This window comes from Nomascus leucogenys, chromosome 13 (genome assembly GCF_006542625.1).
Source record: "Nomascus leucogenys isolate Asia chromosome 13, Asia_NLE_v1, whole genome shotgun sequence".
NCBI classification, from domain to species: Eukaryota; Metazoa; Chordata; class Mammalia; order Primates; family Hylobatidae; genus Nomascus; species Nomascus leucogenys.
In genome coordinates this window covers 72,840,800-72,863,532 of record NC_044393.1, presented here as the reverse complement: position 1 = coordinate 72,863,532, position 22,733 = coordinate 72,840,800, and the positions used below count along the sequence as shown (strand labels likewise).

At 35.4% G+C, this 22,733-nt stretch overlaps 1 protein-coding gene across 1 annotated transcript in view; it reads left to right on the top strand.

Moving 5' to 3' along the window:
• WASL (WASP like actin nucleation promoting factor) overlaps positions 1-22,733 on the top strand; it is a 68,224-nt gene that overhangs the window by 23,268 nt on the left and 22,223 nt on the right. The window contains exons 2-5 of the mRNA XM_003261267.4: positions 17,471-17,605; positions 19,854-19,940; positions 20,305-20,401; positions 22,026-22,049. Of these exons, the coding sequence (XP_003261315.1) occupies positions 17,471-17,605; positions 19,854-19,940; positions 20,305-20,401; positions 22,026-22,049 (343 nt within the window). The remainder of the gene's footprint in view (positions 1-17,470; positions 17,606-19,853; positions 19,941-20,304; positions 20,402-22,025; positions 22,050-22,733) is intronic.

The following is a 22,733-nucleotide window of genomic DNA, read 5'->3' as shown; positions in this document are numbered from 1 at the left end:
GAGCAGCTGGGATTACAGGTGCATGCCACTACACTCGGCTAATTTATCTATTTTGATTAGAGATGAGAGTTTCACCATGTTGGCCAGGCTGGTCTTGAACTCCTGACCTCAAGTAATCCACCTGCCTTGGCCTCCCAAAGTACTGGGATTACAGGCAGCCACCACGCCTGGCCCTAATTAATTTTTAATGTTTTTTGATGGGTTGGATTTTTTAGTTTTGATAAGGCTAATTTATCTTTTTTTTTTTTTAAACCTTTTCTAGCACATGTATTTGTGGTCCGAGAAATCTTGGCCTATGCCAAGGGGTCACAGTCGCAGTCTTCTGCTTCTTCTAGAAGCTTTGTGGTTCTAACTTCAGGTTTATGATCCGTCTCAAATTTTTTGTGTTATATAAAGTGCAAAAAAGGTCATATGAGATGATCATATGAATTTTTTCTTCACAGGTTCATTTTTTCCCTATGTGGTTAATTTGATACAGCACCATTTGGTAAAAAAGTGTTATCTTTTGTCATTGAATTGACTTGGAACTCTTTCTAATAATAATTGACCTTACATGTTTGGGTCTATTTCTGGAGTCTGACCTGTCCCATTAATTTGTTTTTCCATCCTTATATAATATATTATTGATATGATTGTAATTAGAATGATTTTTCACATTCATATGCATGAAGAATATTGATGTAAACACTGGTCTGTAACATTAACAGAGTTAATACTGGCTTTGCAAGACCTTTAAAAAATATCCTTCAGATCTCTAGGTAATATTTAACAGTGAACTTATGTTTGCTTAAAACACTGATCTGTTTATCTTCTTTTCTTGTGACCAAAATTGACTGTTAGGGATTCTTACAGACTTAGTGTTGAATAAAAATTTTTAGTTTAGGGAAGGAATTGAAATCCCACCTCCCCCTTCTAGAAGCCAGTGGGACATTTAATTTAAATGTTTTCTGCACTGAGACACATGGTTCACAGCATGGGGTCTGCAGTAAAGCAGATCTAAATTTATAAGCCTGTTCTTTGGAGTTTCTACCTCTGTGACAATGGGCAAATTACTAAATCTGGCTCAATTTTAATTTCCTCGTAAATGAACTTAGTTCCTTCTAGGATTGATATTAAATAAGAAAATACAAGTAAAGTTCCTAACAGTCTGCCTGATACAAGTATCAGTTCTAGACAGTTGTTATTAATATTTTTATTTGGGATTCTAATGAGGAAAAACGCATATTTCAAGAAATTGTTTTTTTTTAAATATAACCTAATGTAAATTAAAATAGAAATAGGTTTCAGAGGCATAAATTCTGTGTAAAATTACGTGTGTTTTAATTTTTATCTTTGCATAGCTTTACAGTTTTCAAATTATATCCCTCCTTTTTTAAAAAGACAGATTATTAGCATCTTGAGTTTAAAAGTCCGTTCTATATTTTCATAGCACAGTAGTGATGAGCATACTTAATCTTTATTGAGTAATTTAATAGAACATTAAATTTACATACAGTTTGTATACCACAACAATGTGTAAAAGATAGAACACCGTCTGTTTTTAAGACCATCTTGAAAACCACAAAATTGTTGAGTTAACCAAATGTACTGCAAATTATTTCGTGCTTCTGTGCTCATCTGACTTACAGCCTTGTTGTACTTTGAAAATCAGTGGGAAAAGTACATTCTTTTTAAAAATGTATGTTGACTTTGGTATGCCGTTTTTTGCCTCAGAACTCTCACTACTTCCTTCTATTGGGGAAGCTTTGAGAATTAGTGGGAAAAGTACATTCTTTTTAAAAATGTATGTTGACTTTGGTATGCTTTTTTTTGCCCCCAAACTCTCACCACTTCCTTCTATTGGGGAAGCTGTTGTAGAAGCAAATTGTTGTGGCATTTAAAACAGTATGAAGGGGGATGCATTAACTGAGGTTTTTCACCATGTCATATAAATGTTTATGATTAGTTATGAAGTGCCAAGAAGAAAAGTGTCATCATTCTTCTAAAAATAATTTTAATACCACAGATTAGCAGTTTGTAATGTTCTGAAAAATTATTTAAGACAATTTTGATAGCACAGCAGTAATCAATACGATTCTAAGAAAGGCACCCCTTTCAGTTCAATCCAGCAAATGAATAAATGCAAAACGCATATAAAATACTGTGTTGGAGGCTAAAGGTAGTAACAGTTCAAGAGCATGTGGCCCTTGTCTTTAGAGGGTGAACAGTGTTTTGGAGAAGCAGACCCTACATAGGAACTTATAAGTCATTCAATAAGTGCTTTATTGGATGTATAAATGAAATATTATGAGAATACAGAAAGGGAGAAATATTTGCTTGAGGAAATGGAAAAAAACTTGATCAAGTGTGATACTTAAAGTACATATATGAAGTTTGAAAAGTTTTCAACATTATGTTTCAGCAGAGTGAACACTATAAGCTGAGAAGTGTGATATGTTTGGGGGTCTGCAGGTTATTTGGCTGCTATCTCTGATATATATTGGGTTCATAACAATATAGTGTCAAAATGTTGATTGCCTCAGACTAAAAAATAGCTTGAATTCTTGAAGAAGAGTTTGGACTTTATTTTTATCAAATAGGAGCCTGTTATGTTTTCGAATATTGATCTGCGTACTAAAAGATAATTGGCAAGCACTTACGAAAGAATAAAACAGAGGCAGTGTCTCCTCTTGGGAGGGGGGAGCTATTACAATACTTCAGGCCAAAGCAAGGTATAAATTTCAGGTCTCGCTTATATACTTGTATATAATAGCATATACATGTAATGAAAAAGTGTGTCATTTCTCATTGAATTTCATTAAGATTTCAGAGATATGAGAATATACACAATCTTTAAGAAGTGTATTGTTAGCTAAGCTTCTTTTTGTACAAATAAAATGAACTAATTCTGGCTGGCTCAACCAAAAAGGAGTATTTTGACTACCAGAGGATCCCATGGAATCCAAAACAGAATTGAACAAGGAAGTTTCAGGAACAGCAGGAAGCTGGGAAGCTCTGAGAAAAACAGCAGGAGTTATTGGAACTTCTCTGAACTCCAAGCCTCTCCTTCCTTACTAAACCTATCAGTCCTGGGTCCCAGTTTAGAATTCTAAATTCCTGGGAGAGAATCTTAATTTAATTTATTGAGCGTAGCACAAGTGCTTGTCCTTGGAGAGAGGCAATGAGTCTCTAACACTGGAAGTATTGGGGTTGGGGAACGGGTGGTACTGGCAAGGTAGGTTTGTCATATGTATACAAGCCAGCAAAAATCCTATTAAAATATACTACATGGTTATTAATCTGGTTTCTCACTGCCCTAAACTTGCTTTAGATGCCATTGTTCAAAATATTTACTCTCTACTGTACTGAAGTGCTTTTTTAGTTACAGCTCCAATCTGGGATTTGCACATAGTAAAGGTGTGAATGTTATCTTTCTTATGTTATCTTTCTTATTTTTGGAAGCCTGGGCTTTTTTCAGATTCTCTTTAATTGACCAACGTACTGAAAATTAAAGAAAGATTAGTCTTTTCATTACTAGCTTCTATTGGCTAGTAATAGAGCCTTAAAATGATCTGATTAGAAATGTCACAATGATACATCTGATAATATCATAATTAGCATTTAATAATGCATACAGTGCCAGTGTTCTAAGTACTTTATGCGTATTAACCCTATAATAAGGAACTCTACATGTATTAACTAAATAAAGTTAGTCCCATTTTATAGATGGGAAAACAGGGATAGGGTAGTTCAGTAATTGCTTAAAACCACATTGCTAATAAGTGGTGGAATCTATCCCGGAGTCTGTGCTTTCAGTCATAACACTATTCTTCCCTGGGACATTCCTGATTCTTTGCCCTCACTTGTGTCCAGTTAGAATTCAGGGCTCCCTTCTTAGCCCTCCCAGAACACTTTTATTCTTGCTTTCATTTTGGTACTTATATCATACTTTGTTATAATTATGATTTTCGTTATAATTTTTTGAGACAGAGTCTCTCTCTGTCACCCAGGCTGTAGTGCAGTGGCCATCTTGGCTCACTGCAACCTCTGCCTCCCAGGTTCAAGCAATTCTCATACCTCAGGGATTACAGTCACACACCACCACGCCTGGCTAATTTTTGTGTTTTTAATAGAGGTGCGGGATTTCGCCATGTTGGCCACGCTGGTGTTGAGCTCCTGGCCTCAAGTGATCCACCTGCCTCAGCCTCCCAATGTGCTAGGATTACAGGTGTGAGCCACCATGTCCAGCCTACAATTATTTTTCTAAACATATCTCCTTTTTAGATTATTAACATCTTGGAGACAGAGACCTTCTCTTAATCATCTAAGATGATTAAGATAATAAATAATTGTTCATTGTATTAATGCTCTGTTCAGATTTAGTCTCTAGGTTAGCCAGACATTTTGTGAATAAATACGATTTTTTAAATTATTTTTATTAGGAACATTCCTTTGTGTAGTTATCCCAACTTTGACCTTCTCTTGACCTTATAAATTCCATATCTTGTTCTAATAAATTATTTGCGTAAAATTATCCCTAGGACTTTCCAGAGCATTATTGTCCAATAGAACTTTTTATGATGCTGTCCAATATGGAAGACATCTGTGATTATTGTGCACTTAAAATGTAGCAGGTGTGACTTTGAGAGACAACATTTTTAACTTATATTTGAATAGCCATTGTGGCTAGTGGTGACCTTATTAAACAGTACAGCTCCAGAGAGCAAAAGCAAGATGAGTCCAGAAACTAACAGTACCCTCCCGCCTGCCCCTGCCCCCGCCCCCCAAGCCACCCAGCTTTGGAGCTTACCTAGAGAGGACAGTAACAGTATAAAAGATCTGTGTGGACTCAAAGTGAAATCATTCCCAATTAATTTATACATTCTAAAAAATAGAGAACATTTAAGTTATTAAATCTCAATCTCAGCTCACTGCAACCTCTGTCTCCTGGGTTCAAGCATTTCTCTTGCCTCAGCCTCCTGAGTAGCTGAGACTGGGACTACAGGCGCTTGCCACCACGCCTGGCCAAATTTTGTATTTTTAGTAGAGATGGGTTTCATCATGTTGGACAGGCTGGTCCTTAGGTGATCCACTCTCCTTGGCCTCCCAAAGGGGTGAAATTACAGACGTGAGCCACCACACCCAGCCTTAAGTCTCTTAAATTGTGAATAAAATGTAAATCTTAAAAACAAAACTTGAGAAAGGTTCTTGGATTCTTTGGCGGGGTTTTTTGTTGTTGTTGTTCGTTTGTTTGTTTTTTTGGTGGGGATGCTATCTAGCTCTTGTGTATAATGTACAGGAGAGTCTCAAATGTTGTACTTTAAGTCCTTAGGTTGTATGTTGAATTTAAACTGTTACTTGTTACAAAGTCCTTACCTTTACCTCATGCCTTCAAAAGCTCATATTTAAATAAAATGGCTCTCAAATTAACCTACCTTTTGCACGTTTTTTGCCCACCTTGATTGTACATGTCAAAGTCAAGCCAACTAAAAGTGCTTATTTATATAAAGTATATGTACATCCCTGTGACTGTCCTTAAATGCTTATTAGATCATTGAATTGCTGAATATAGAATAACAAATATGGAAGACAAAAAATTTTAATTTGCTTATTTTTATTAATCATGTTTAAGAGTTCGAAAGACTGCAAGAGTAAGTTTGTAAAAGAAATCAAAGACTTTGTTGTTCATTATAGACTGGCTATCTCCCTATAGTAGCCAAAGTTTGCTTTTTATTACTTTGAGCCCCTGTAGGTACTGTAGTATGTTATTCAGCAATGTTTACTTTTAATTTTTTAGGAGGAAGCTAAAGAGCTACTCAAAATTCTTGCTAGGTTACTGTTTCTAGGTCAGAAAGGTTATTTTTGTTTGTTTGATTCAGACTTGCACCATGATGTGATTTGAGTAGGTCTTTTTTTTACGTGTATATTTTTTAAATCAATTTTTAATTTTTAGAAAGCCAAAATATCAACATGGTTTAAAAACCCCACAGTGTGCAGGCGCCTGTAGTCCCAGCTACCAGGAGGCTGAGGCAGAAGAATGGCATGAACCCAGGAGGCAGAACTTGCAGTGAGCCGAGATTGTGCCACTGCACTCCAGTCTGGGTGAGAGAGCGAGACTCGTCTCAAAAAAAAAAAAACAAAAAACCCCACAGTGTGAAAAGAAAGTGATGTTTATCATTTATCCAGTCCTTCATTTGCCTAGTCATTTCTTCTCCAACAAAATACGTGTCCACACACAGAACCTCTAAACAACTGTTACTAGTTTTGTCTCTTTTTCAGAAGGTTCTGTGCATACATAGGCAAATGTACGTTATTTATTCTTGTTTGTGATATTGTGTACAGATGTTAGTATATGCTACCCTTCCTTTTACATCTTGCCTTTTATTCAGATTACAGTGTATCTTGTTCATCTTATCATTACTTGAATAACAACTGTTTTTTTTTTGCAGCTGTATGATATCCTATTTGTATAACTGAACTGTGCTTTATTTAATGAGTGTGTATTTTTCTTGATGACCAAAAAAATTCGAGTAATTTTGGATAATTTTAAGATTCTGAAGATTTGAATTAATGATTTAAAATAATGATTTTGATAGAAGTCATTGTAAAGTGTGTTACCCCTTTACCCTGGTTTAATTAAATAGATCAAACATATTACTGAACTGATTTTAATTCTTATATGATAAACTGGTTGTTGGGAAACAGCTTTGGGGGTAACCATATATTTTGTGCTAGGTGAGTATAGAAATAAGACAGGGCCCTATCTTGAAGGAGTTGACAGTCTGCTGAGAAGACCTAAGTGAACAGATTATAATACAGTAACTGGTATAATTAAGGTTCCTAGGCACTATGGGAACTCAATGGATAGGCCTTTGTCACAGACTGAGGGAAAGGTGGGTTGGGAGGTTCCTGTCACATGTGAGCAGTGGCTAGTGACTATCTGTCTGGTGGCTTGGGTGGTAAAAAGAATTTACCAAGACAGTTGTAGGTACAGAAAGGCAGATTTCTTAGAGACAGTATGAAAATATGTTGCAAGGGTGCAACAGACAGGTCAGCAAGAGAGGAGCTGACTGCCAGGATACAAAGGCTTGCTGGAGATTTTATAGAATGGTGCTTGTGCTCTGTACGGAAGAGGGCTTTGTGCAGTACTCATAACAAGGTTGCAGTGAGCTAACTTGAATTTTTCTGTCAGCCAAGGGTCTGCTGATAGCTGAGCTCAGGAAGATCGTGAGTTATTTGCACAGAAGGGCTATGTGTCCTGGACCATGAAGAAAGGCAGACTTACAGCTTATCTGCTTTCTCTTTTTGCTTTCCCTGGGTCATCTCGCCAGCCTGACTCCCCTCCCAAATTAGGACTTCACAGTTCCCACAGGTAACGTCATAGCTGAAGTTTGAACAGTGACCAAGTGAAAGGAGAGTCAGAGAGGGTACTTCACTTTTGGGAGCATGGATTTCGACATAAAGGATCGGGATATGAGAGAGGTTAATGACTTCTAAGACAGTCCCGTGTGACTTCAGCATATCATGTGGTAGATGACAATGAGGCTGCACATTTCTTTTTATGATCAGAAACATTATTTTCCCAATATTTTGCACTGCTGATGAGAACACATGTAAAATATTGACTTCATTTTAACAAGAGTGACCAGACTAATAAAGGGATTCATAAACCAGGTCAGATGAGGAATGATCAAAATAAATTTTACCTTAAAAAGAGATGATGTGACAAGTAGAGTTTTAGTGGAACATTGCTGTGGAAGTGAAAATGTTGCTGCCACTACACAGAAATAAGTATGCTGTAACTGGAGGATGTGGTATATACCTTCGGTTTTGCATTATTATAGCTATAGTACCTGGCATTATGCCTGCCACATAACAAATGCTCAACATATACTTGAATGAAAGAATAAAAAATACAAAACACATGGGTGGCAATTGCCAGGAAAACAGGTTTAGATTAACTATTTAAAATTTTCTAACAGTAAGATATTCTTACTGCTTAAACAATAAGAAAGTTTTTCCCTCAAGTTGTGAGCACCCCATTACAGCAAGCATTTAAGCAAATGCTTTGTAATCATCTGTTAAAAATATTATATGGGGCTGGGCATGGTGGCTCATGCCTGTAATCCCAGCACTTTGGGAGACCAAGGCAGGAGGATCACTTGAGGCTAAGAGTTGGAAACCAGCCTAGACCACATAGTGAGACCCTGTCTCTTTAAAAAAAAATGTTATATGAAGGATTCTTAAAACATGAATATAGAAGACTCTCCTCCTCCCACATACACTCACTGTCATTACCCACCTATCTTAGTGTTTTTGTGTTTTTTTGAAGTTGCTTGGCTTTAGTTCTTTTAAATGGATAAGATCACTATATGTTCAAAAGTTGTTTCATTAAGTGTGGTTTGGCAAAATGAATATATTCACTTAGATAGTTGTTTTCTTCATATACAAAATTCTGTTGTTTTGATTGATGCATCATTTTCTGACCCCAAGCAAGGCTAATCCAGGTTTTGTGGCCTGAAGCTTATAATTTGGAAGGGCTCTCATTAAGAAAAATAATCCAAAATTAAGTCTAAAAGTGAATGTTTATTTGGTGTGAGAAAAGATCACAACAAATAAAAAATGCCATAAACTTCACAAAATTTAGACAAGTAGCTTATTATAACTTACTGTGTTTATTATTAATTAACAGCCCGATATATTATACTTGTTTGGTACTTTTTTTCTACCTATTGTGGCCATATATTCATTCATCACTTCTTTACATGACAGTTTTATGTTTTATATAGGAAGAGTCTTTTCCTCTTGCATAAAGCTTGACAGAGTACCAACCATGGACCAAATTCAGCCTGCTTGTTTTTATAAATAAATTTTTTTTGCAGCACAGGCATATGGATATTATCTATGGCTGCTTTTGTGTGCAACAATGGATGAGTTGAAAGAGATCATATGGTCCACAAAGCTTGAAGTATTAAATATCTGGCTTTTTACAGAAAAAGACTCCTGCTGTAACATATTTGCTCAAAATTTATTTACTATCGATAGTTGTGAAGCTGAAAAAAAAGTTTTGAAACCAGTTACTAGTAATGTAATAGCACATCTGTAATTTTCTTCACTTTGCATAAAACATGTTTCTTGCCTGGGGAGAACTTTACATCTCATTTGTTTGGACCACTACCCCGACCCCAGAAGTGTCCATGTAGTTGGATCATAGTATGTCACACCCAGCAGGAGCTGGGTAACACTCATGCAAATCCTTGGGTTAAAGATTGAGTCTGGATGCATCATGTGGTCCAAGAGGGATGGGACATTACTGCTAGGAGCTAGGTGGATACAGAGATAGTGCATTCTTGATAGAAGTTCCACAATCATCTTCAGGGATAGCTAAAGAGGAGCCCCTAGGCATGAGGCTGCAGTTGCCACTGGTCCTGTGTCCCAAAGGAGAATAATCCAAGCCTTGTAAGGGACTCTACGAAGTAAAAGATCCTGAAACTTAAACTTAATTAGCTTCATGGTAAGTTCACCTCTTTTCCCCAGAACAAACAACTTAATGTCTGTTTGGAGTTTTTCCCTTCATAAACATCTTTTTTTCCTCATGCACCAGCAATCCTTTACTTTCTACAACCACTACCACAAACTCTCCCTCCCTGCTATTTTCCCTGCCCCAAAATTAAGGTAAAAAACAGACCAAAAGGGAGCGTTAGAGGAATAAAACTATATTAAGGATATATCCTTCTTGGAGAATCATTTAGCTGGCATAGGGCAAAAATATGACAAATTAGGAATTGGGATGAATCACTGATTATGTAGTGTATGTTGAGTATAGAATTAGCAGCTGATTGGGAAATTCATCCAAAGCTGTATAATATGTGACCTCTGGCAAATAAATTGAGCTCATCTGTAAAATTAGGGGATTGGATTATATGCTTGATAAAATATATGGTGAAATGGTATTAAGTGCTATTTGGCTCTAGCATTCAGGAATACCCACATCCCACCAGGAACTACAGTAACTACTTTTCACCCTCTCATCCCAAACTTCCCACGGAAGAGTAGTAGCAAAGTTAAAAAACAAAAATCTCTCTTTCTCTGCCCCTTCCTTCCTCCCTTCCTCTCTCTCTCTCTGTTTCTTTCCCTCTCTCTCCCTCCATCCTGCAGTTGCACGCTCCCTCCGTCTATTATCTCTCTGTTTTTTCCCCTTGTTATCAGGACTGGGGGCTCCACTAGTAATGTTAAACTTTCGGTCGGGCACAGTGGCTCACTCCTGTAATCCCAACACTTTGGGAGGGTGAGGCAAGTGGATCGCCTGAGGTCAGGAGTTCAAGACCAGCCTGGCCAACATGCTGAAACCCCATCTCTACAAAAATAACAAAAATTAGCTGGGTATGATGGTGGGTTCCTGTAATCCCAGCTTCTTGGGAGGCTGAGGTGGGAGAATTGCTTGAACCTCGGAGGCAGAGGTTACAGTGAGCCAAGATCGTGCCATTGCACTCCTCCACCCTGGGTGAGAGAGTGAGCCTCCGTCTAAATAAATAAAAATAAAAATAAACTCATTGGTGAGCTGGGACTCCTAGGGTACCCGCTTTCCAACTGTATTCCCTGAAAATCCAGACCCAAATTTCAGGTTTTACTGTAATCCAACTGAATTTGCAAGAAACAGAAGGAAAAGGAGACCAAAGAGAGAGGAAAAACTCCTTTTAAGTAGATCCACTTAAGTTACAGAGTAGGCCAGAAGAGAACAAGCCACACCTATGAGCTGTCCTTTTAACACAGTGTCCTCACCCATTTGCAAATATAACCCAGTCTATAATGAGATCAGTATTCCTCTCACCTTTATCTGTATATGATTATCATTCTGGTAGTACAAAGTTAAGGAGAATACAGTAAGACTTGCCATTTTTAGTTTTAACATCTAATTTTGGTTGTTTGCTGGTAATGCTAAAGGTCTGTGCCACATAATACTTTGCAATTTTCTGGCTATATGAATTTAAATCATAGGCAGTATATAAGATTGGTGTGTGGTTGTGAATGACCTAAGCCTGCTGTCTAGCACACACCTTTCCATATGGCTTTTGTATATAATAAAGTGATTTTTTAAATGGTTCCAAACAGGAATGTGCACTGATAATGAAAGTGAGGTCTAAAACTTTTATGATTTGTAACCAAAAATTTGTCATAACTATACTGGTAGAAATGGAATGGAGGAAGATGTAGAGCCATTTCTTATAGGTCATACGTCTTTTAGTATATTAAAACAATCCCCTACATCTGTTATCTGTTGTTGCAAACAAACCACCTAATGCTTTGTGACTTATAGCAGTATCAACATATTTCTCATTCTGTAGATTGAGTGATTGGTCTACTGGTGACTAATGTCACCAGAATGTAGGGACTGGGCTCAGAAAGGACAGTTGAAATGGACTAGGGCCTTGCTCTCCATGTGGGCTTTGATTCCAGGTTTTAGGGCAGCACTTCCAAAAGGGCAAGCTACAAGATACAAGTATTCCCACTTCTCCTTCCATTTACCAATGTTTTCTTTGTCAAAACAAGTCACATAGACAAATCCAGCATAAGTGGAGGAAGATAATATATAAGAACTTGAATCAAAGGCCATTAAGGAATGATGTGCTACTGTACCAAATCTCCAGTCAAGGTTTCCAAACTGTATATGACTGTTTATCTCTTTAAATCACAGAATTGAGCTGTGTTTTGTATTACTTTAACATTAAATCTGTGTCTTCAATCCATGCCACTCTTCTCTTTCTTATTTCCTACTCCACACAGTTCACCAAACTTTCCTATGGTAGGGTCTTTTTTGATGAGTCTACTTAGAATGCCATTTCCTCCATACTTACTTCTCACCAACGCTTTGTTCACTTGACTCACCCTTTTTCATCTTCAGGTAAGATGTCACCTCAGGGAAGCCTTCCTACACTAGTTAGGTTTTACATTTTTCTTGCATACTAATTTTTCCTAGTAGCATTTTAATAGTTATTAATGCCAGTCTCCCCATTAGCTAGATGTTTTAGAACCTTGTCTAATTCATTTTTGTATTTGCCCTCATTTTCATTCTTGTCCTCACCCCCAGTTATCCCAGCCCCTTGTACATAGTAGGTTCTTCATCAACATTTGGTGAACAAATATGTCTGGCATAGAAATTTTCTTAAAAAGCTGCTAAGATCTAAAAGACTCTTTGTGTTTGGTCCCTAAGATAGCAGCTGTTTTTATCTGGCTCCGTTTTTCTTCACTGTTGAGATTCTGTTTGTTACTTTTTGCTTTTGTGGTTTTCCTCCTTCATTCCTCCGGGTTTGCTTTTTTTAAAAAATTATTTCTTGTGGAGTCTTTTGTCATTGCCATATTCTTTTTAAAACGTGTACTGTTTTTGTTTATTTTCTGGTTATTTCTCATTGTAGAAATTACCAGGTGATAAGATCCCTTCTCTCCAAAGTGAATTTTTGTGTTTTCTTTTCCTGGATAGTTCTTACTGATACTCACCACTCTCAGGAGTTTTTGTTCCCTGCCAGATACATGTTTTTCTTTTTTAAATTTATGATTTCTGTATTGGGTTTTGAGGTAGGCATATAACAGGTGTTGCTACTTTAATTATTTAGAACACTGTTTCATGAGATCACTGCATGATAAACTGTAAGAATTCAACCGAATTCTTTGCATTTCTTTTATACTACTTTTTATAATGTATAGATTAAAATTTTACAGTCATCTCTTAGTATCCATGGGGGATTGGTTCTAGGGCCACCCACAGATACCAAAGTTCACACATATTGAGGTCCTTCAGAACCCACCCATGTGAAAAGTCTCCCCTCCTGTTTTGTGGGTGTCTCATCCTGCTAATAACTGTATTTTTCAATCCACGTTTGGTTTCGGGTGCAGAACCCTGCGATATGGAGTCCTGACTGTATTTAGTGAAAAAGATCTGCATGTAAGTGGACCCACACAGTTCACACCTGTATTGTTCAAGGGCCAACTGTATATTCAGAGTAATAATAGGTCATTTCATGTAAATATATCATCAGAGCATCTAGGAATGTATTTAAATCTTAGCTTTTATATAATGAGAAAACTTAGAATGGATTTTCCCATGTTAGTTTTCAGACATTTGAGGCCAAATACACATTCAGATACATGCGTACGTATAAAAGTTGGAGTATTTGACTGTTAATCTAAGCCAACATGGTCATAGAAAAGACTTTATTTTATTAAGTCATATGATTTTCCCCCCACATTTAGTGTATTTTGGATATTTATTGAAAATATGTTTTTGGGCAGTCACAGTGGCTCACATCTGTAATCCCAACACTTTAGGAGGCCAAGGTAGGAGGATCACTTGAGGTCAGGAGTTTGAGACCAGCCTGCGCAACATAGTTAGACTGCATCTCTACAAAATATTAGAAAATTAGCCAGTCATAGTAGTGTGTGCTGGTAGTCCCAGCTACTCAGAAGGCTGAGTGAGGTAGGAGGATCACTTGAACCTAGGGGCTTGATGCTGCGGTGTGCGATCTCACTCACCATTGCACTCTTGCCTGGGTGACAGAGCAAGACCTTGTCTCAAAAACAAAAAGAGAAAATATGTTTAAATATTTTCTTTAACAACATTGTATATTTATTAGATTATTAAAATAATTATTATTAAATATTCAGTTATTCAGTATTAAGTCATCTTAGTATTTGTTGTAGGCAGTTGATGGCTAAAAACAAGGATCCCTGTGACTCCTAGTATTTTCTAGTCTTTTCGTTATCTAGCTGTTTCTGTAGTCAAAGAAATACCTATTTTCCTGATCTAAAATTCTTACTCTGACCTGTTACATAATGTGGTTGTTCTGAAAATGTGAAAGGAATTTAAACAGTAGAAGTGCTGAATGTTTGTGGTTTAAGTCTTACTCAGGACAGAACTTTTAAGAAAGTTGATACACATATAGAGGGAATAGGAGGAAGTGGGAGTTTTCTTAGTTTTGGGCCATTGCAGCAGTGGCTAACATATATAGAGGTAGTAATGGCTCTGGGGAGAGGACCACCTTCTCAAGATAGCTGTGGTTATGAAAGAGAGCTAAGGGTCATACATTTTAATGAATCATTTGTGATTGTTAAAGTTAGAAATAATTTCATACTTGCAGATACAGTACAGAGAACTTGTATATATCCTTCATCCAGATTTGCCAAATGTTTATTACATTTACCACGTTTTTTTTTCTCTCTCTATATGTATACATGCATGTTACTGAATAACGTGAGAATAAGTTGCAGACATAATGCCTCTTTATAATATTTCAGGCTATATATCCTAAAATCAGTCATTCTCTTATTATTGTAGTATCATTATCAAAATCAGAACATGTAGTTTTTAACAAATACTTGTTCACTTGGGGACAAAGTATAGGTGGAGTGAAAGTATAAGCTTGCAGAACTACTTTAAGTGCTTATGGGAATTGCAGTCTTTTTAGTGGTTAGGAAATCAATACAGAAAATTATTCTGATGTAGAGTAAGACCAGTGGAATAACAAAGTAACACAAGGTACATAAACAAGCACTTCAGAAATGTGAAAAAAAAAAAAAAAAAAAAAAAAAAAAAACAAAAGAAGTCATTTCAACCTAAGGAATCAGAGAAATACTTCTCGACTGGTGCAGAGTCAACTTCAAAGAGATGGAAGTCCCGGGCAGAAGGACAGTGGGAGGGAATTCACTTCCTGGAATACATCCCTCATGTTCTTCCTGCCCTTGATCATCAAAGTTCTGAGAATGAATATGTTATTACGGTTACTCAGTACTGAAATATCAGGAATACACAAGATACGACAGGTTCTGTTTCTACCAAAGTTGATACAGTACTTTTTTTCCTTTTAATTAGCAGATTTTAACCTTAACATTATTAGGGTAATAAGAAATAGATTTCCCTTCCTAAGCACTTGTTCTTAGGTTGTTTTTCATTAATATCTTCTTAATTATGAAAGACAAGAAGGAATGGAATTGATTCATTGTAATTATCTAAAGGAATGGAAGGAATGTCTTTAAAAACTTAATTAAGTCACTGTCAATCTAGAGTGTGGGGATTAGTGACTGTTTTTATATTGTCTAGCATTAATATACTGTATTAAATGTATGCTAGTTATTCTCATATTCACTGTTATTATTCTGAATTAGAAAAGGCTTTACAAGGTGCTGTGGTATGTCATTTTCAGACTGCCAGATGAAGGTAAGAATTAATGAAACAGACAGACTGATAATAAGAGTGTAGCAAATTTTTGAAAATCCAGCTACTGGAAATTGCTTTTGAATAGTTGCTTTTTTAGTTTTAATGTTTATAATGCAGTATGCTGTCTGTGAAAAATTATAGCATTGTTAGTCTTTATTTCTTAAGCAGGTGTTTTAAGAATTTAAGTGTATCTAAAGGTTTAAATGTTTTTTAGTTTGGGTTTTTTTGTTTTGTTTTTTAAAGTTCACATATATAGCCACACAATGTTTTACAACATGAATATTTATAACATCGTGAATATTTAGTCCTTTGGCTAGCAAGGGGATTTTCATAATGGAATTTCAGACCCTACTGAATAACTTTTTTGTGTGTGTGTGAGCTGTTACTTCTTGATTTCTGGTAAAAAGTAAAGTAGGGAGATTTTTAGATCTTCATTTTGGTACATCTAATTTCCTAATTGCTTTCCTTTTTAGAAATGAATGTATTTTCACAGTACCATACTAAAAAAGACTTTATATGAATTCTCCTTAGAACTAACAAATTTGCTTGCTTGATTTTTGAATTCTTCAGCCTGGTATTTGATACCTTTAGATAGTGTATGCAAGACCCATTTTTCTGAAGTTTTCAGTGCTGGCAGCAGGATGCCTGTGGCACTATCATCCTGAGATTGTGCACTTGCAAACACAAGTGTGTTTTGAGCAGGCCAAAAAGTGTCCCACAATCTTCAGTCTCCTCTTTGAAACCCAGTGTCCCAGTATACACATTTTTTGTTTTTAAGTTATCATAATTTTTAATGACTCTTGTAGAAATTTTTCTGTTTCTTTATGTCCTACTCAGCACTGTGTGTGAAGTTCAAGGTTGAATTTGGTCTGTAATGTTAAAAACGTAACATTGAACATTGTTATCTGAGCAATTGTTTATGGACTTTTGATCCTAACAGTATACTGATCTTACATTTCTGACTTTAGTATATAGTTATAAAAGATTTGTGCATATAATTGTTCTTTGAAATTCCTCTTACCAAAAGAGGACACCCCTCAGGCATAGTTAAGTAAACCTAAAACAGCATATCTTCAAATCTTAATGTAGTCTATTTTTTATTACAGAGCCCAAATTCCATTGAACTAAGATACCATAATTACTTAATCAGCTCCTATTTTAGGTTATTTCAGTTCTTCCTCTTTAAAAAAATATATATTTATATGAAATATTTTATTTTTATATTTACATTAAAATATGAAGTATTATATTCTAAATGATTTTCTTAATTTCTAGTTTAAAAGTGAAATTACTGGATCAGAAAACATAATTATGGCTTTCAGAGGATTTGTAAGTGCTTTATCAGTATATGTGTGTATCACTTTCATAGAAACTTAAGGTTGAATAGTTACATTCTAGGTTATAAAATAAACTTAATTTAGAATAAAATTAGTTTACACCTTTTCATGATATAGTCTTGAGGAAGGGGGCAACATGGTGTACTGGAAAATCTAACGCCCTAAATTGTCCATTGCATGTAACGAGTTAGCTTCACTCCTATACATCTGAAAGGGTTCTATTTAGGGACTATCCTTGGTAAAATTTAGACAATAGTCACTCAAATATTTTTCATATCCTCAGTATAGCGTTAAAACTGTGTGGCCCCTTGTGCAAATCACTTACAACCTTAAACTCACTTTAGAAAGGAGATACTATAATCTGCCTTCTAGGGTGGTAATACTGCTTTCAAGTTTGTCTCAGTCCTTATCTAGATAAGTGCTTAACTGCTTTATAGAAATCAGCCATTACTAATGCTGCTACTTCATTGCTTAAGCGTTCACTTTATTGGGAAACAGTATAATAGGGGGAGTAAGAATGCTAGATTTGAAGTCACAAATTGCCTGGATTTGGAATTTTAGCTCTGCCATTTAGCTGTGTGGTATTGGGCAAATTACCCTCTTTAGTGTTGGGTTTCTCAAGTAAAAAATGAAGTTATCATAGTAATAACAAATGAGGCTATATTTAAAAGTGATTAACACACTTCCTAGCACATTTTAAGCATCAATAAATGTTTTAAGTAATTATTGTTATATGATTATTATATTAGTTATTTATTACTGCATAAGAAATTACTTCAAAAACTAGTGGCTTAAAATAACAATACATGTTTATTATCTCCTTGTTTCTGTGAATCAGGAATTTAGGAGCAGCTTAGCTGGGTGGTTGCAGTCAAGCTGTCAGCAGGAGCTATGATCATCTACATATTATTTTGAACCTAATGATTATAAATTTTATATTTTGCAGACTATGTCTTCAGCAGTGGTGCAGTTATATGCAGCAGATCGGAACTGTATGTGGTCAAAGAAGTGCAGTGGTGTTGCTTGTCTTGTTAAGGACAATCCACAGAGATCTTATTTTTTAAGAATATTTGACATTAAGGTGAGTTTTGTTTTGCTTTCACTTTAAACTAGGTGATTAGGTTTTCTATATCAATTATAATTTGGTTTAGATTTGTTTATCCTATATGTGATATTTAAATTTGTACATAAACTAATATTAGAAGAGTGAAGCTTGGTTTTTAGATATTGACATATGGAAATCATGACCAACTGGGAACATGTCTGAAGCCAGAATGTGAATAGTTTCCTATTTTATCTTTCTACTGCTACAATGCATTAAAGCTTTTTTTTTTTTTTAAATTATGCCTGTTGGTTCTTGGGCTTTCTCTATACTCTATTTTTTTTAATGATACTCTTTTATTCCACCTTGTTCATTATAGAATAGCGTACATAGTCTGTTCAGGGAACAACAAAATAATATTTTAGCTCAGTATGTACTATTATTTAGCCCAGGTTTAAAACATTTCAATATCTATAAAAATCTGTTTGCTACTCATTTTTCCTTATGTTGTTTCTCATGATAGATATATTCAGATTTTCATAGCTTTACATCCCTCCCCCCAATCATAAATCACATAGCTATAGATTGGATACCCTTTGTTAGGTATTCATTTCTTACAGTTGTCATAAAAATATTTTGCTAAGATGAAGTCTCCGTTTTTTTAAAAACCTTTCTGTAAGTAAGCCTCCGTGATTAATATTTATATGTGGCAATAAGTGCAATGAGATTTTAATTACAAAAAACTAAAACTGCCTCTAAACTCTTGGGCGCTAATATGACCTGATAGATAACATTCAAGAGATTTTTACACCTCTGGTCTCAGCTTTATTTGTAAAATCAGATAACCATCTTGCTCTGTTATGAAGTATTTCACTGAGATTAAATGAGATCTCAGTTATGGTATTTGGTAAATTAGTGCTTCTTTTGTTGTTGTTGTTGTTTTGAGACAGGGTCTTGCTCTTGCTGTCACCCAGCCTGGAGTGCACAGCTTACTGCAACCTTCATCTCCTTGGCCCAAGCAATCTTCCCACCTCAGCCTTCTGAGTAGCTGTGACTACAGGTGCATGCTACCACACCTGGCTAATTTTTGTATTTTTTTTGTAGAGATAGGTTCTGCTGTTTTGCCCAGGCTGGATTCAAACTCCTGGACTCAAGTGATCCTCCTGCCTCAGGCTCCCAAAGTGGTGGGATTACAGGCCCGAGCCACCAGTCCCGAGCTAAATTAGTGCTTCTTAATGTCTGCTTCCAAGACAGCTGAGAGATACGACATGCTTCTGTCACTAGCAGTGGCTTACTAGTAGTCACTAGCAGTGGCTTACTATGGCAGTGATTCTGGGGGGTGGGGAACACATACATAGTTTACATAGTTTGAAAGAAACCTCCAAGTGCTTTGACATATTTCTCATAACCATTGAGAAGCACTATTTAGAAATGGCATACACATACTAAGAAGAAAGGAATTCCACTGCAGTGGTTATAATGTGTGAACAGTGTATTTTACATATTTTTAAATTGTTGTCTAGGTAGAACCTTGCATTTCTGAATAGGGCAATGACTATCTTTCTCTAACCACTTATTTCCAATTGCTGGACACTCATAAGTCACCTTTGGTATTAAGATTCAACATATTTTTTATACTATGGCAATAGATATGGCAGTCATCATGGCACTCTTATCCATAGTTTAACCTTAATACATTTTAATTATCAGTCTCTTTCTGCATCATGATTAATACTACTTATACTAGTATATAATTAGAAAGTTACTCTGCAAAAGTTAAGAATTTGAAGATGGTTAATTAGCAGTACAAGGAAGGTATATTTGACCCTCCCACATCTATAAAATTGAGGAAAAGAATATAAAGTATTCCTGCAGTGTTTGATAGTACGTTGTCTAAATATTGCTGGTGGAACTGTGCTTTGGTAATCAGTTCATGTGCAAAAGTATCCTATTCCTTCCATGTAACATTGATGACCTAGTAATTATTCTGGTTATGTATTTGACCAAGTAACTGAATTTGGAAATGGTTGGCTAGTGAGATTGTATCTTAGCTGAAGTAAACTAAGTTGATATGTAGGTTTTATGAAAGATACGTTATCCAGTGTTTACAGTTTTAAGAAATTGCTGATTAGATTGTGACACTATTTATATATTATAAATGTTACATGTGTGCATGTAAAAGTTATTTTTAATATAAACAATTTTCTTAATATGAGTCATCTTCTTTGTTTCATTCCTAGAGATTATGTTTTGGTAGTTCTTATTTTAATTTTTAACTTTTTTCTAGGATGGGAAACTATTGTGGGAACAAGAGCTATACAATAACTTTGTATATAATAGTCCTAGAGGATATTTTCATACCTTTGCTGGAGATGTAAGTCATATTTTTCTTTATTGCCATCTTTACTTTTTTCATTGCTTGCTTTTTCTAATCCAAATTATTTATAGAGCCTTATTGAAAGATCAAATTCAATTTACTGTTTTTATTTTTTTGCTGAAGATGAAATATTCAAATTAGTATTTGTGTCTGCTGTGATAGGTAACTTCTCTAATAGTCATCTTTTACTTGAACTTCTTCATGCTTTTGTGTTGTTATTCAGATCATAAAATAATGTCTTATCTGCTAGTAAAATTAACCTTTCATTCTTCAGAAATATACTTCTTTTGCTCATTGTTTTATGATGTAAAGCTAAATTCATACATTCTGTTGTTTCCCCTTTGTGATGAAAATATTTCAGACTTGTCAAGTTGCTCTTAATTTTGCCAATGAAGAAGAAGCAAAAAAATTCCGAAAAGCAGTTACAGACCTGTTGGGCCGTCGACAAAGGAAATCTGGTAACCCTTTTTTTAATTACTTAAATCGGGCCAGCAAACTAATGCTCGTGGGACAAGTGTGGTCCATTTCCTGTTTTTGTAAATAAAAGTTTACTGAAACTTCGCTGTATTCATTGGTTTACATGTTGTCTTTGGCTACTTTTTTGCCACAACACAGTTAAATAGTGATGACAGTGATTATATGGTCCTCACAGCCAAAACTATTACCTGAAATATTTACTGTTTACAAAAAAATTTGGTGGTCCTTACCTTAAAATAAGTAATGTTTTTGTTGAGAACTATTTTTTTTAGATTTACTGAAGGGCCCATTCCAATAACGTTTTTTGTTGATAAAATTTCATATATATTGACTTTTAATTTTGCATTTGTGATAGCATTGTTTGTAAAGTTTTAAAAGTATTTTATACTTTGTAAACAAAGACTTTAGGTAAGCTTAGAAGCAAATAAGCAGAGTTGCTAACAAGATCTGTAAACATTGCGTTGTCTTTCTATTTTGTTCCTAATACTATATAGTATAAAACCCATAAGGAACTTAGTTTAGTGTGTGAGACAACTCAAACACATATAAAACAATTACAGAACAATGCAGGATAGTATAAAGCTTTAAATTAATTGGTGTAGAACTATTATTCGACAACAGTGTACCAGGCCTTTCTCTTATAAAGTGGAGAAAGGTGACTAGGAAAGGGGAACCTCTCCAAAATCATCTTAAGCAGATCAGTTTCAGGAGAAAGAACATGTGCTTTCATCCAGTTCTGTAGTTCCAAAAACTGTATGCCAATGACTCTCTAAGTTTTTTCTTCAGTTCTGAGACATCTTCCCTGACCTTCAGACTCTGTGTACTCAAGTGGCAGAATAGCCTTTAGACTTACCACGTCTGAGCAGAATATTTGATCCATGTCCTGTATCCTGAACCTTAGCCCCACTCAGACCCGTTCCTATTCTTCTACTAATCTTCCTTGTTTCAGTAAAAGGCATTTGTTCCATCTTATCCCTCAGGCTCACCATGGTCCCTCATAAATCCTATCAGAGTCCTATTGACTCTGCCTTCAAAAACATGTCCTGTCTGACTATTTCTTACCATTTCTGCTGCTACCATCCTAATCCAGGCCGCCATGATCTGTCAGCTGGGCTGCCACACTAGCTCTCTGACTAGTCTCCCTGTTGCTACTCAGTCCTTTTTACTATCTCTTTTCTATACAGTAGCCAGAGTAAACTTTCAGAATTGTAGATTAGGTTATATCACTTTCTCTATTTAAAATTCTGTAAGAGCTTCCTATCATATACACATAAAATCTATAGTGCTTAACCGTGGCCTATGGAACCCTACATGATCTAGTCCCTGACTTTCCTTCTTACTGGTCTCCTTTCACTGTGCCTTTTGTTCACTGTAGTCCAGCCTTCATGATGTTCTTTCATGTTGCACCCTCCTTGGGGCCTTTGAATGTATTGTTCCCTTCCTTATTTTATTTAGATCTCTGCTTAAATGTCGGGTCTTCTGAAAAATCTTCCTTAGTCACACATACGTCAATTTAGGAATAAGATAGTTTAGTGAATTAATTTTTTTATGTTGATGTTGTCTTACATATATTTAATAATATTATTCTAATTTATTTTCTAACAGAGAAAAGACGAGATCCCCCAAATGGTAAGCTTTTTGACGATTATTAATCTTTTAAGATTTTAGATGACAGTTTAATCCTTGTGGAAACATGTACCATACGTTAGTAATATTTAGTATCTTTTACATGTTTATCCTTGTGGAACCATGTACCATACATGAGTAATATTTAGTATCTATGATCAAATTATACAGTTTATTGTGTTCCTATTTTTAATTAATGATTGACAGATGAGACTTAATATTCTTCGATATTTTTCTAACATGAAGAAAGAATACATAGGGTGAAGATCACTAATACTTATATCTTAATTCTGGATTCACAGTTGACTAAGTGTACAATCGGGCCTTAACATTTTTCCTAGAGGCAGTACATTTTGTCTAGTGTATTTGTTAATTTCCTACTTTAAGATTTATCTTCCATTCTTATTTCAAAATATGATTTCACATTGGTTATGTGTTATATGAAGCCCCTTTCAGAATGAACACCTACTGTTATGGTGTATTTAGAACTAATTTAGCTCCGTATAATGCTCTTTAATTTGATAATGACCACTTGAAGTATTATGAATTCATTTTTTTAAAAAACATTGAATACCAGAGAGTAAAAGCAGAATACCAGGATGTAAAAGATAAGGTCGCAGGGGTAGAAATTCTTACTCTAGACTTCATAAACTCCCTGCAATTATGTGCTAAATATGTTCTTTTCTC